Below are 15721 nucleotides of genomic sequence, written 5' to 3'. Positions count from 1 at the left end.
TTTCAAGAAACTTCATATCAACATACCTTTCGCTGAGGCTCTTGAGCAGATGCCTAGTTATGCAAAGTTTATGAAAGGTATTCTCTCTCGGAAGGTGAAGCTAGATGATTTAGAGACAGTCGCTCTCATGGAGGAATGCAGTGATGTGCTGCAACAGAAGTTGCCTCCGAAGCTTAAAGATCCATGAAGCTTAACTATTATGTGTACTATTGGAAAAGTGTCTTTTGACATATGCTTATGTGACTTGGGAGCTAACATCAATCTGATGCATTTTTCAACCTTCAAGCAATTGGACTTGCCTGATCCAAAGCTGACTTATATGACCTTGCACTTGGCCGACCGTTCTATTACATATCCGCGAGGTATTGTGGAGGATGTCTTGGTCAAGGTTGATAAACTCATCTTCCCTGCTGATTTCGTCATTCTTGATTTTGAGGAGGATAATCTTGGGGAGACATTTCTTGGCGACTGGTCGAACCTTGATAGATGTGTAGAAGGGTGAGCTCACAATGCGAGTTTTGGATCAGGATGTGACTTTTAATGTGTTCAATGCTATGAAATTTCCTACTGATAATGAGGAGTGCTTAAAAGTGGAGTTGGTCAATTCGGTGGTCACATCGGAACTTGATCAATTGCTAAGGTCCGATGTCTTAGAAAAATCCTTGTTGGGGAATTCGAATAGTGAAGATGACGAAGATGAAGAACAATTATAGTATTTGAATGCTTCTCCAAGGAAGAGGAAGATAGATATGCCTTTTGAATCTCTTGGAATAGAGGAATTGAACAAGGCTCCTAAATGCCTCAAGCCATCTATTGAGGAAGCTCCCACTCTTGAGCTTAAGCCTTTACCTGAGCATTTGAGTATGCGTTTTTAGGTGATGCATCTACTCTGCCTGTTATTATTGCATCTGACCTTTCAGGTAGTGATGAGGAAAAACTTTTGAGGATTCTGAGAGAGTTCAAATCGGCAATTGGATGGACTATAGCAGATTTCAAGGGAATCAGCCCTTCTTACTGCATGCATAAAATTCTGTTAGAGGAAGGTAGCAAGCCTACGGTCGAGCAGCAAAGAAGACTCAATCCAATCATGAAGGAGGTAGTGAAGAAGGAAATTCTTAAGTGGCTAGATGCAAGGATCATCTACCCTATTTCTGACAGTTCATGCCCGGTTCAATGTGTGCCAAAGAAAGGTGGTATTATTGTGGTAGAAAATGAGAGGAATGAGCTTATTCCTACTAGAACAGTCACGGGGTGGAGAGTTTGCATGGAATACAGGAAGCTGAACAAATCCACTAGAAAGGATCACTTCCCTTTGCCCTTCATTGATCAGATGCTTGAGAGGTTGGCCGGTCATGAGTACTATTATCTTTTGGATGGTTATTCAGATTACAATCAGATTTGTATCACTCTAGAAGATCATGAAAAAACTACCTTTACTTATCTATTTGGTACTTTCGCCTTCAGACGAGTTTCTTTTGGTCTGTCGGGTGCACCAGCCACATTTTAGAGATGCATGATGGCCATCTTTTCTGATATGATTAGCCAGAATATGGAGGTGTTCATGGATGACTTCTCAGTCTTTGGCGATTATTTTGATGAATGCTTGCAAAATCTTGGACACATTCTCAAGAGGTGCGTTGAGACCAATCTGGTTCTCAATTGGGAGAAATGTCACTTTATGGTACGTCAGGGCATTATTCTCGGGCACAAGGTTTTTAGTAAAGATCTAGAGGTGGACAAGGCCAAGGCGGGGGCCATTGAGAATCTTCCTCCACCCACTTATGTTAAGAGAATTCGCAGTTTTCTTGGTCATGCGGGTTTCTACAGGCATTTCATCAAAGACTTCTCGAAAATTTCAAAGCCATTGTGTAGTTTACTAGAGAAAGACATTCCTTTCAAGTTTGATGATGAGTTCCTTGCAGCTTTTGAGATATTGAAGAAGAGTTTAATCACGGCACCGGTCATAACTGCTCCTGATTGGAAAGAACCTTTTGAGATGATATGCGATGCAAGTGACTATACAGTTAGAGCAGTTCTTGGGAAGAGGAAGAACAACATATTTCATGGGGTCTACTACGCTAGTAAGACCATAAATGGTGCTAACCTGAATTATACTACTACGGAGAAAGAACTTTTGGCTATTATCTATGGTTTTGAGAAATTTCGATCTTATCTACTTGGGACTAAGGTGACAGTTTTCACTGATCACGCTGCAATTCGATATTTAGTCTCAAAGAAGGACTCGAAGCCTAGATTGATTAGATGGGTTCTTTTACTTCAAGAATTTGAACTAGAGATCAAGGACAGAACAAGAACTGAAAATCAAGTCGCTGATCATCTCTCACGTTTAGAGAATCTTAATGCTACTTCATTGGATAAGACATTGATAAATGAATATTTTCCCGACGAGCAGCTATTTGGAGTGCAAGAAGAAGAACCGTGGTTTGCAAACATTGTGAACTACCTTGTGAGTAATATCATGCCTCTCGACTTATCTTATGCTCAAAGGAAGAAGTTTCTACATAAAGTGAAGTGGTATATGTGGGATGAGGCATTTCTTTTTTGTCAAGGAGCTGACCAAATCATCAGGAGATGTATTCCTTACAGCGAAACAGGGGGGATCTTGCGAGATTGCCACTCAACGGCTTATGGAGGACATTATGGTGGAGAAAAGACAGCAGCTCGTGTTCTTCAAGCAGGTTTCTTTTATCCGACATTGTTTAAAGATGCTCACCAGTTTATTTTGAAATGTGATCGATGTCAACGTGTGGGTAATATGTCTAAGGGGGATGAGATGCCTCTTAATGTGCTTCTCGAGGTCGAGGTCTTCGATGTTTGGGGAATTGACTTTATGGGGCCATTTGTCTCATCTTGTAATAATCAGTATATCTTGTTGGCAGTTGATTGCATGTTGAAATTGGTTGAAGTTAAGGCGTTGCCAACGAACGATGCGAAAATGGTGCTTAATTTTCTTCATAAGCAGATATTCACAAGGTTTGGAACTCCAAGAGTCATAATCAATGATGAGGGATCGCATTTTTGCAATCGCAAGTTCACTGCTATGATGAAAAGGTATAATGTGAATCATCGCATTGCTACGGCTTATCATCCTCAGACAAATGGTCAAGCTGAGGTGTCTAACAGAGAGATCAAGCGCATTTTAGAGAAGGTTGTGTGTCCATCAAGGAAATATTGGTCTTTGAAGCTTGATGAAGCTATTTGGGCTTATAGAACAGCATATAAGACTGCATTGGGAATGTCATCATTTCAGTTGGTTTATGGTAAGGGGTGTCATTTGCCTGTGGAGCTCGAGCATAAGGCATATTGGGCTTTAAAGAGGTTGAATCTGGACTTGGATGCGGCTGGAAAGAAGAGGATGCTTCAATTGAATGAACTCGACGAGTTTCGACTTCAAGCTTATGAGAACAACAAAATGTATAAGGAGAAAGTCAAGAGGTGGCACGATCAGGGTTTAGTACTCAAATCATTTATGCCGGGGCAACAAGTTCTTTTGTTCAACTCTCGTCTCCGTCTTTTTCCCGGAAAGTTGAAGTCAAGATGGTCAAGGCTGTTTATTTTCAAAATCGTGTTTCCACATGGAGCGGTGGAAATTTTTGAGAATGATTCGGGCCAGGCATTCAAGGTAAATGGTCAGAGGTTGAAGCATTACTATGGTGACACGGAAAACCGCGAGGTGGTTAGTGCCGTTGTATTGTCCATTTGATCTCAAGATTCTACGTCAAGATAGTGACGTAAAAGAAGCGTCTCTTGGGAGGCAACCCAAGTTTTTTGTACATTAGTAAGTAGAGGAAGCAAGAAGAAAGGAGAAAATCACAAAAAATAGAACAAGAAAAAATTCAGGGCTCACTTCAGAAGCTTGGCGCGCCCACGCTGTCCTAGCATCCGGCCGCGCTGATTTCACAGAAACATGGCGCACGGCCGGGCCGATATGGCAGAAGTAGCGTACACCCGCGCTGTTTCAGCGCGCGCCCGCGCCGGGTCCTGACTCAGAAAAAAATAAAAGGCAGTTAAAGGGGAAAAATGGGAATTTTGTTCCAAAATCAATTTCCAGCCAAATTTTACTCCACCACATCCCATAATTCCCTCTCCAAATCAAACCCATTACTCCCATTATTTCCATAATCAAATCCCACTTCTATTCCATATATAATTCTCTTTTCACCACCTATATATACATACACCTCATACACCACTTCTTCACCAATTCATAAATTCTCAAACATAAATTCTCTCTCAAACACAACTCTTATTCTCTCTTCTCACTTCCAATGGCACCCAAGAGACAAAGAACACAAGTCGATAGCAGCACCACCGATTCATCAAGTGTGGGTGGTGTAAGGCCAAGGTTCTCTACTCCCGAGGCTGAAGCGGAGTATACTAGGCTTCTTTCGAAGCCAATCATCAAGGAGCGAGGTTTTCTGCCATCTAGGAAGGATGGTCAGCTGTTGGAGATGATTCAGGAGATGGGTTGGGTTTCTTTTTGTGAGGAACCCACTGTTGTGCCTATGAGTGTTGTGCGAGAGTTTTATGCTAATGCGAGGGCGGAGAAGAATGGTTTCACGGTGGTTAGGGGGATGAAGGTGGAGTATAGTGTTGGAGCGATAAGGAGGGTAATTAATCAGCCCACGAAAAAAACCGGTCAAGCCATTTGAAATGATAAGACTTCGGAGGATTTTGACTTGGATTTGATTGTTGCTACTCTATGTGTGCCTAAGACTCAGTGAAAATTCAAGAGGGGCACAACTGATTATGTCACATTCCCTGCTTCTTGTATGAACAGATTTGCCCGTGCTTGGAATGCCTTTATTTGTGCTAATATTCTTCCATCGTCCCATATGCATGAGGTGACGGTAGAGCGAGCACGTTTATTGTGGGGTATTCTGAAGGGTGATTATGTGGACATTAGTAGGATTATTCACCGTGGTATTCTGCAATTTTTGAGAGGGGGCACTACAGGTTCTATACCCTACGCGTCCATAGTGACGAGGTTGTATGTGGCAGCTCGTGTTCGTTGGGCCACACATGAATAACTTCAGCTCCCTAGTGCTGCCATTGATAGTTCAATTATATTGCACATGGTGGAGTGGTATGGGGGTAAGCCCGATCCTAAGGGGTTGGGTTATTCATTTGATAGAGAGCTCAATTGGGTGAGGAGATAGAGTCATCACAATTGAATGAATCGTCGAAGATAAGTATGACATAGTACAGGCGTCTGGCACGGAGAATGGATGCGATGCATGACATCCACAGCAGGTTCGCACGTGATCTCCCCCAGGCACTTGGGACAGCTTTCAGAGCCACCAGAGTTGATATCCAGTGGCCAATTTTTGGTGAGGATTCTGTGTATCCACCTCCAGACACACCCGACACTCCACCCGCTGAGGGTGAGGATTCTGATTCTGATTAGGTATGCCTGATTCCTTACTATTACCTTCACTAAGGACAGTGAATATTTTAAGTTTGGGGGTAGTAGTTGAAGGAATATATTTTTGTGTGAGTCTCATATAGTTGCATGTTCATGATAGTTTAGTTCATATAGTTTGCATATTTTGCCATATAGTTTTTTATTTTTATTTATTTTTGGTAGTTTTATGTTATTTTGTTCATATAGTTTTCATGCATTTGCATTATAACATGATCCCTGGGATAATTTTTCCAGTTGACTTGTGATATTGATGCTAGTGTAGTGATGTTTTAGAGATGTTAAGTCGTATTAAGTTGATTTGCATGCTAGAGACACTTGTATTTCACTAAGTCTTATAGGTTGCTAGAGTGCTAGATTATAATCATGGTTTGTTGTTTTGTCGAGGTTTAATCGCTTGTTTATATTTAGAATTTAGGATATTCTCTTAATAATAAAAGACATGGATATTTAAAAATTGGAGGAAATTGGAGTTCATTACTAGTTGTGTGGGTAGGTGTCAAATGGCTAGTAGCCGGCTTATATTTATATGAGTAGTCTAGGGTTGGATGAGATGGAGCGAAACACACTCATTTAAAAATTCGTAGAAAAAGAAAAAGAAAGAAAAAAAGAAAGAAAAAAAAAAGGAAAAAAAAAACAAAAAAAGCAAGAAAAAAATAAGTGTTATGTATAATTGATCATGCGTGGGTTCTTTAGTACTCGAGCTGTTAAGTTCTTAGGGGACTTTGTGCCTAGTGACCTAAGGCTTTTATAGTATGGGGCCCGCTAACCTAACGTTCGCTACATGGGTACTATTATATAAGTCTTTTATGGACCTCACTCATTGCACGATCAATTAAGCATACTTATGTTGTTTTATTGTGAATAAAAGCATGAATTCATGTTAAACTCCGATATAAAAAATTGAAGTGTTATAAGTTATTTTGACTCTAGCTTTTATTCTGTTTACAAACTTACGATTATCTTGATAAGTAGTGAGTCATGATTATCGATCTAGTTGCGATAGTATATCTGTAAGCATCTGCACACACGCACGTCTCTAATTTGTAAGTTGATTTGTATGATTTAATTGATCTTTATGCGAGTAACTGCATTTGTTGATATGTTGCTTGTCGATTGGTTTAGTTATTCTATTGGGATCGTTTCATTCATATTAGTTGCATTCATGCATTTTTATTCTCTTGTTCTTTGAGTCTGTTTATGCTTGAAGACAAGCATCGATTCAAGTTTGGGGGTATGTTGAGTGGCATGTATGACACTTTATAATGCTCTAATAAGCTTTGAATTGATGCATTTGTACTCAAGTTGTTAAGTGTTTTAACGTATTTTCTAGTGTTTTTAAATTTCAGGCATTAATCTGTGAATCAGGTGAATTAGCATTATTTTGATGCTAATTTGGTGTCAAGGTGGTGTTGGAATAAAAGCTCATGGAAAGCCGGCTCGAAGCAGTAGGAAAAAGATGAAATCTGAGTTTTTTCGAGAAGGATGGCGCGCCCGCGTTGTGTTAGTACGCGGCCGCGCCGGTACGGAAAATATGAATCTTGATTCTAATTCGATTCTAAGTGGGGAGACTTCCAGATTGCAACGGGCTGCTATATATATTCAAATAAGAACATTTTTATGAGAGAGACATACCGGAGTGCAAGGAGAGCCGTAAGAAGACCGTTTTAGCATAATTGAATGAAGGCAAAGAAGATCTTGTTTTTACTTATGAATCTTTGTTTTAAGTTGTATTTGGATGCTAGTTTTCTTACTTGTGAACCTTTACTCTTGTTTGTACTTGGTTTTATTTATTCGTTATAAAGACTACGTTTGGTATACCATGCTTTCATCGGAACTCACATTGATGATGAGTCTGATCATGGGCTAATCGTTATCGTGGGGTTCTAGCGGATTTATTTATGGATTTCTTTAGTTAAATTATTTTGATACCTTAGTATGTGGTGGTTGATTGATATCCTAGTATTGGTTGTGTGTATTCGTCTTATGAGCGTCGCGAACTTATAAGATAGTGTGTTATTTCTTAATGAAGTGATAGTGAATTTAAGGATTTAGAACTTGTCATGCTAGCACAGTTTCATGTGTTATTGTTATACATGATTCGTAGGTAATTTTAACCATCTTACTTGCCCCGTGTAATCAAGATAGATAACTTGTGCTTAAACCGTTATGTTGTCAAATTCTATAGACATATAGGGTCTCAATATAATCAATCTTATTCTCGTAGTTATAATTGTTAGCTTAATTCTTAGTTATAAACAACCTCAATTTGTTATCGTCTTAGCATTAAATAATAACCATACATTGTTGCTTAAGTGCATGAATTAATTAGTTAACCAATACAGTCTCTGTGGGAACGAACTAGAAAAGATTCTATATTACTTGCGAACTCGTATACTTGCGTGTAATATTAGCGCGTGTTTAGCGACTAACACTTTTCAGCTGGTGCGGGAAGCATATGCTGATTTCACCATCAAAGCCTACCAAAATCATTATTATTTTTTATTTTTTGCATCAAAACATATACTTATCAAAAAAATTACCAAACAGTCATCTGATTTTTACAACAACACTTTTTTTAGCAACACTTTTTCTAACAGCACAACAATTTTTAACAGCAATTCCAAACAGAGTCTTAGATGGTAATTAGGAATCCTGGTAAGGGAAGGAATATTGGATCCTTCCTTGTAGGAATTTGTGTCCGTGTTGGACACATGTCTTTTATCTTCTATCTGTATTGAGCCTAATTTGTGAACAGCTCATGTTCGTGGACCTTGGCAACCTCTGTTAGTGGGCCTTAACCACTTGGGTTTCCTTTAGTCTGTTATGAGCCTAGACTGGACCTTGACGACCTCTGTTAGTGGGCCTTGACCACTTGGAATATCTTTTGTCTGTTACGAGCCTAGACCAACCTGGTCTGTATTGGGCCTTGAACAAGAATTTCAAGTGTAATTAATGGGCCTTGACCACTTGGGTTGTCTTTAGTCTGTTATGAGTCTAGAACAACCTGGTCTATATTGGGTCTTGAAGAAGAATTCCAAATATAATTAATGTGGCATTTGTCCTTACACATTTTTTGTTGAAAAGAAGTAGAATTTGTGCATTTGATAGGAATCGAACTTTACACCTCCTACTTACAAATTTCATGTCACTACCACATGCCACATGTGCTACTTAATTTTTAAGTTTACTTTAAAATTCTTATTGGATAAGTCACATTTTCTCTTTTTATAACTTTAACTATTGAGTAAGTAAAATGATGATTTATATTATTTATGTGGCTATATTTTAATTGTAGTTTTTTTAGTTTTATTATAAATATTTTAAAATGCCACGACTTGTTATTTAAGCAAACACACCCACACACATATTATTAATTGTTATGATTTATATTTTTTATAATATTAAATATTTTTTATACTTTTTTGTCTTTATTTTTTGAAAAAAATAATTCAGTTTAATTAAGTTTGATTTAGTGAGTTTACCGAGTCAAGAGTATTTAATTAGTTTAATCTCGGAGTACATGGAATGAGTACTCGGATGAAAAATCTAATATATTAAAAAGTTAACTTTTAAAACTAATTTATTATAATATATACGTATAGTATAAAAATCAAAAATTACTTTAAAGATGAAACCAACCGCAACAATATATATTACTCTTATTCTTATCATTATTGTATACATCTCCTAGATAACGGAAAAAATATTATTGACACTTCATAATGGAGGTCAAAATCATTAATTTGATACGAAATCGGGCATTTATATATTACATAGTGAGGTGAATGAGTAAATTTTGTAACACTCTTAAATAATTAAATAATTTTATTGGTTCAATATAATTTTAGCATTTATTCATTTTTAGACCTTTTAATGTTTAATCCGAGTATAACCGAGTTTGAATCGAGCTAGACTCAAAAACGGGTTTTATTAGACTAATAGAAAATCAGCTCGTGAATAAGTTCCGGTATGTGTACTCGGTCGATATCTTGGCTAAGACAGTGGAGTTTTTGAACAATGATTTGGGTTAGTCCGACAGTTACACAGGAAAAATAAAATATTAAAATTTGATCTAATATAAATAATATATTAAATATAGTGCATTTCATTATTTGTTATTAAGTATATTTCTAAAATTTAAAAAAATAGTATTAAAAAATTTAAATTAGACAATAATTTACGGTCTCCTATTGGCCAACTTAGTTTTTTAAAAAAAAAAAATAATTCAATAATCAAAATCATACGATATCTATACGTATAATCGAAATTGATTATACTTTTCTGAGTATACTACATTGATTATTATGTTTTAAGAGAGCATGTCTTTTAATTAATTTTAATATATCTTGCATTCTTATTAATTTACCTACCTTTTTCCCATTTTATTTGACTCACCTCATATATATAAACCCACCTCGCTAGCTAGCATAAGTATTAATAATCGAGGAGTGTGACAAAGTAATAATGAATATGCTCATTTTTTTCCACTCTCCATATCTTAGTCTCAACCAAATAAATAGGGATGAGTATTAACCTCGCCCCTCCTAACATCAATCCGATTTCGACCCTGTTCAGGTCGAAGATTCAGAAATTCTTAGAAAGCCGGAAAAGAGGAAATTTTATTAAAAAATTGGGGATTGGGGCAGAGTCTGAGATTAATCTCTCCCTGATCCCGATTATTTCTTTATAGGTGCAAGTTTGTTCGAAATAATATTTCATTATATACACATGCACGTCCCTCACACGAGTTTTTACATTAGTTATTTATATTATATTTAGAAGTTAACTGGGACCCGGCATTCTTTTCAACTCTGCCGACAAATTTTTTTAGTGTGTTTTTAATTTCTTTAGTCCGAGGAAAGCCACGTGTTTACAGGTCATGGTGGGAACTAGTCCTTCCTTTTTAGTTTCTATGACATGATTTTGTTACTTATTTATTTCTATAAAAAAATATGTGAAATATTGTTGAATACATGTGCATGATGACCTAACTGTCCTTGAACTCTCGTTTCCATTTCACACCCCGAAATTAACTCGCCGACACTTTCTTTTTTGATAGCCCCAAGTTCAACCATGCACGTCATATCTTTCTCTACTACAATTATTATTATTATTTACTCAAATCTTTAATCATACTGACCAACTTACCAATGTAGATGCTAGATAGTTAATATGTTTGTCTTTATTTAATTGAATACATAGACTGTTCAAATCGAACTGAATTAGCGCGAACGTTCTCTCCCACCTAGCAATGCGGTGGCTTTAATTATCGATTATGATGATGTTCATATAGTCCCTTGTTACGCCAAGCTTAGTCTTACAGCCATTCTGTTTGGCCTTTCCCCAGACACTATGCATAATGTACATGTGCCCTCAATAATATATATATTTCAGATTCTATATATTTCAAATTCTAACCAAAATGTTCGGTGGAGAACTATTTAACACAATTCGATTCCAGACCTCTAATGCGATTGAGTTTTTTAAAATAGTGTGTCGGATTATGAATAAAAATATAATTATTACGGATTTAACATAATATATTTTTTGTAGAATATACACCGAAGTTTGTAACTCATTAATCTTGTATATTGTTATAGATTTTTTTAGAATTAATAATATATATATATATATATATATATATATATATTTATAACAATTGATATTCGAAATTGTTGGGACAAAAGACAGTATCTAGTATTGTTCCAAAATTAATGAACACGAGGCTTCCGTTTGAAAATCATTTATACTTGTTTCACTCTGACCTAAAAGCATTTAACAAGATCTATGATCAAAATCTATGAGGCCATACACATGATTTTATGTTGACTTTTAACTGATTCTCTTTTTTTACCCTTGCTATTACTTTCACTAATCAAATAGTAGTAATTTGATGTTATTTTAACTTCCAAATCTAAGAAACTACCCATAATCAAATGAAGTCGCAGCATATTCATTTGTCCATGCTACATTTCCCCAAAATGGCGGGGCAATATGCTCATGACTCTCAACAAACACTAAAGTTAACAATAATTTACATACAGATGACAGATCGATGATGACCCAAACAAACCATTCGCAGGCCATTGCAATGTTTACCTTTTCAATTTACATATATTTAAATGCCGCGAGTAGCCTGGATACAAATTACTCTATAATATTATATAAAAAGTCTTTCTCTGTATCTGTATCTGTATAATGTACATGTACAAATCCCTCCCGCTTACATTGTTTAATCCGATTCTGTCATCGAATGCATTAGCAACAACATAGTTGAGCGTCACTAATACAATTACAAAAAGGATTAAAAAGTGGTCTTTAACTGACCGTGCCATTATGTTATGTTGCCTTTACCGCCAATCACGATTATGTAAGTGGACTGAGATTCCAACAGATTGATCTTCTTGATTCCAACTACAGTTCCGATCGCTTTCTGTTTTCTCTCTTGATCACAACACAAGCCTGTATTGAAATATTGAACAAATTGTCAAAACATGTACTAAGATCATGTTATCTGAGCAGTGAGCAACACTCTGCTCAAGTCATATGAGTCGATTAAGTTTTAGAGCTATTGGTTACTTAACACTATGTACTTTGGATTACGACTCTCAAGAAATTTACAAGATTTATAACGTTTTGTAGGTATTCTGAATTCGGAAAAAATAAGTTTAACAAACATTAATAAGAAAAGAAAGTTAACAAGATCATGTTAGTGATTACTATGTACCTTGGACTAAGACTCGAGAAGATCGGGTGCTTGTAAAAGATCATAAGGCGCCCAAAGAGCATCTAACGGACACGGACGATTAGAGTCAAGCCTAACCCAAGGCTTTCCCTTTCCACTCCAATGCAATAAGCTGACCGGTCCCGGATGCAAATCCCTGCACAATCCCCTGTAATTATCTCCTCCTAGTCCATGTTGATTCCATTTATGATCCACAGGTGCTATGTACCCTGCGAACACTAGTAAAAATGGCGGCAATGAGCCTAATTCGTAAATTCTCATTCTTTTTTGTAGCTCCATCCATTCAACGATTTTCCTTGTGTAATCTCCGTTTCTCCATCTTTGAAGATCAATCACCATAACACCCGTATTAAAATAACACGCTTTTCGCCCCGCAAATGTTAAAGAAAGTGACGGATTGGACCAAAATGTTGGAGTGAAGTAAAATGAAAAATTTGCATTGCAGTACTCTGGAGCTGCAACAACTGCTTCATCACCTAGTGGAGTTTCTAACAATTTGGCAATGTCGTCAACAAGTATAATATCGGAGTCAAGATAGATGACCTTTTGCACACAAATAGGGAGGAGTTCAGCTAGGTAGTTCCGGGCATAGTTTAAAGGACAATCAAGCGCTGCCCGAATAGAAGTTGAAATTAAGCCTAAAACAGCATAATCATCGAAAGTGTACACTCTGAATTGCAAGTAAGGAAATGATCTAGCAATCGTGACATTAAGACTGTCGTTAGTAGCTAATGTAACAAAATGAAACACAACATTTTCCGGACAAGAAGAGTGTTGAAGAACGGATAAAATCGCGGCCATTGAGCCTCTAAGGTAAGCGGCATCAAGGGTCATTGCAACATGGACAGCATTGACAGAACATATCATTTTGGTACTACCATTAATGTTGGTGATTTCATTGGTGTTACTAATGTTGTTGTAAAGAAGGGAAGGACATGTTGGAGAATTATAGAATTGTGGGGCTTCTCTGAAATGAGAATGTTTAGTTGACAAGGATTCAGTGGTTGAACAAAGGACTAATATGAGGAAAGGAAAGAAGTTCCATGAAAGTTTAAGTGATATTGCAGGGCTCATTATCATAAGAGCTAAAGAAAGGATGATAGATAGGAGAGGAGAGAGAAGGGTTTTGATATCTTATGTACTGTCTCTCATAGAATCAGAGAAGTTTTGGAGTGTATTGTTTTTGTATAGGTGATGAGATTATAGAATGCTAGCTGCTAGGTGCTAGCTAATCAAATAAGTAGAATATATTTAAGTGGAATATATTCTAAGTTTGAAAGAGTAAGTTGTAAGTATAATAAAAGGGCATGTTACTTGTTTTATTATACAAGTTCCGAACTAACTGCTTTGACAGTGTTCCATTATGGTCGGAATTTGGCTGTACTATACTAACATATACCATTGACAGGCCCAGTTCATCAGATTAGTTTCAGAATTATTCAATTATTTTTGCATTTGAATCTAATATTAAACAAATAAATGACCGAAATTGGAAACCAAATTGCATCACTATTTACAATCAGATTTGATAACTCCGGTGAGCGGACGGCTCCGTCCGACGCCGTTCCTAGACCTTCTGGGTGCAAATGAGGAGTAGCTGCTTGTTGGGTATCTGCAAAACAACACCGGAAGGGGGGTTTGGCTCCCACGGCGCCTCCGATGTAAGAATAAGAATAGGGTTTTGGAGAACATGAAGATGTATGTATGTAATAGAAAGGTTGTTGTGTGTTCCGGATCTGGTGTATTAGATCTGGTGTATTAGATACCAATCCAGATTAGGGTAGAAGAGTTGCTGCTTCAGAAAAATTTCTGCTCCTGGTTGTCCCACAATCCGGATCTGGTGTATTAGATACCAATCCGGATTAAGGTAGAAGAGTTGATGCTTCAGAAAAATTTCTGCTCCTGTTTGCCCCCCAATCCGGATCTGGTGTATTAGATACCAATTCGGATTAAGGTAGAGAAATAATGTTGCCTTGGGGGGAAATTTCTTGGACTTTTGATGTCTCCCAGATCCGGATTCCTTTTTTCCAGGTAGGTCTCCACGATCCGGGTAGGAGGTTGCAGACTCTGCGTAGATTGTGGAATTTGTAACGTTTTTTGGCCTTTTTCCCTCCCATGAATTTGAAATTTTGACAGTTATTCCCTAGAAATTCGGCTCATAATCATTATGGGGTTTAATGCGGTTTAATGTGTATATATAAATATATAGATACACAAGGGGTTTTTTTGTAACTGTTTTGCTAGCCAACCACACCCTGCCACGTGGCAGGGGCTGTTCCTTCTCTTAGGCCTATAAAATGCTGTTCTCCATTTCTACTTCATTTTTTATTTTCTCATCAAAGAAGTAAACCAACAGTCACATCTCTCTTTTTCTCCCAAAAAATATTTTGAAGGGCTGCCTTCTCTGTTGGAGTTCTCTGTCGCCGTGCCGCCATTTCTACCCGTTTGCTCGTGATTTGTAAGTTCTATTCTTCCCTTTCTTCAATTTTCTTTCTTGATTTCTCGCATTTTTATTCGAGTTTTTGCATGCTTCGATTTAGTGGTTGATTTCTTATTTTTGGGCAGTTTTTGTTGTGGTTGTTGTTTGATTGTGTTTTTGTTGGATATTTATGGTTAGATCGGTATGTTTCGGCTGTTTTTGGTTCGATTTTTCTTGGGTTTGTTGTCGATTTTTTCTGGGGTTTTGTCGTAACTGTTCTTCGTGTTCTTGATAGAAAAATCGTGTGTGTATATAAAGGTGTTGTGTTTTGCTTTTTGATTCCCAAAATTTCTGTTTGTGGGTTAGGGTTTTAGATTTTAATCCGGGTACGGGGTATAAGACCCGGATCTGCGAAAAGTATTTGGGTAGAATTATATGACTTGGGTTTTTCACGCTATTTTTGGTTGCTATGGATCCGGATCTGGGTGCTTGTTACTTGGATCCGGGTCCATGATTTTCAAATTTTTTGGCTTATAGTTAACATGATCCGGATCGTTGATGTTTTTCCGGGTTGGACTGGCATTGACGGTCCGGATCATTAGGTTATGGTAAAATTAACATAACGTTCTTGATCCGGACCGCTTAGCAAAACAAATAAAATCTGTAGGGCCCAGGCACACTGACCTTCATTTTAATAGGTATATGGTCCGGAACAAGGAGCGGGCTAGGAGAGTCTTTAACTGCTACCCATCTTTTTCTGAAGACGATAGTGAGCCGGATTCTTCCGGAAAAGAACAGATCTGGGGCGAGATGGTGAAGAAAGGGTCCGGATCTGTGGGAACAATCTCTAGTTTCCGCTTTAAGCGGCTTCCGGAAAACTCGGTTATCTTTACAAAGGCCGTTGGTCCGATATTATATACCACTTTGTCAGGAAACTTACCGGGTTCGAAGATAGCATTTACTATGCTCGGGTTAGATATGAGAGGCACGAGGATGGCCATCCGGGAGTGTATAATCAGGGTGCCCCAGAAGACACTTTTGCTGCGTTCGGGATTAGCCGAGATCACTACCAATTGAAGGACTTCTATGCGGAGGTCGACCCGGTCGACAT

General features: G+C 37.5%; 1 protein-coding gene across 1 annotated transcript; it reads right to left on the bottom strand.

Annotated features, from left to right (window-relative positions):
* Positions 1-11375: 11375 nt before the first annotated feature.
* LOC141718794 (putative galacturonosyltransferase-like 1) lies at positions 11376-13459 on the bottom strand. Its single transcript, XM_074521177.1, has 2 exons — positions 12174-13459; positions 11376-11908 (listed from the first exon to the last, which is right to left on the bottom strand). Exon 1 carries the CDS (start codon positions 13269-13271, stop codon positions 12180-12182), a length of 1092 nt encoding a protein of 363 aa, XP_074377278.1. The 5' UTR covers positions 13272-13459; the 3' UTR covers positions 11376-11908; positions 12174-12179.
* Positions 13460-15721: the final 2262 nt, after the last annotated feature.

The sequence above is a fragment of the Apium graveolens genome, chromosome 4, assembly GCF_009905375.1.
Source record: "Apium graveolens cultivar Ventura chromosome 4, ASM990537v1, whole genome shotgun sequence".
Classification (NCBI taxonomy): domain Eukaryota; kingdom Viridiplantae; phylum Streptophyta; class Magnoliopsida; order Apiales; family Apiaceae; genus Apium; species Apium graveolens.
Note: the sequence above shows the minus strand (reverse complement) of the source record. Positions and strands in the feature narration are given on the sequence as shown.

Coding starts and splice junctions, on each gene's coding strand:
- LOC141718794 (XM_074521177.1), bottom strand. CDS start 13,271: ATGATAATGAGCCCTGCAATATCACTTAAACTTTCATGGAACTTCTTT.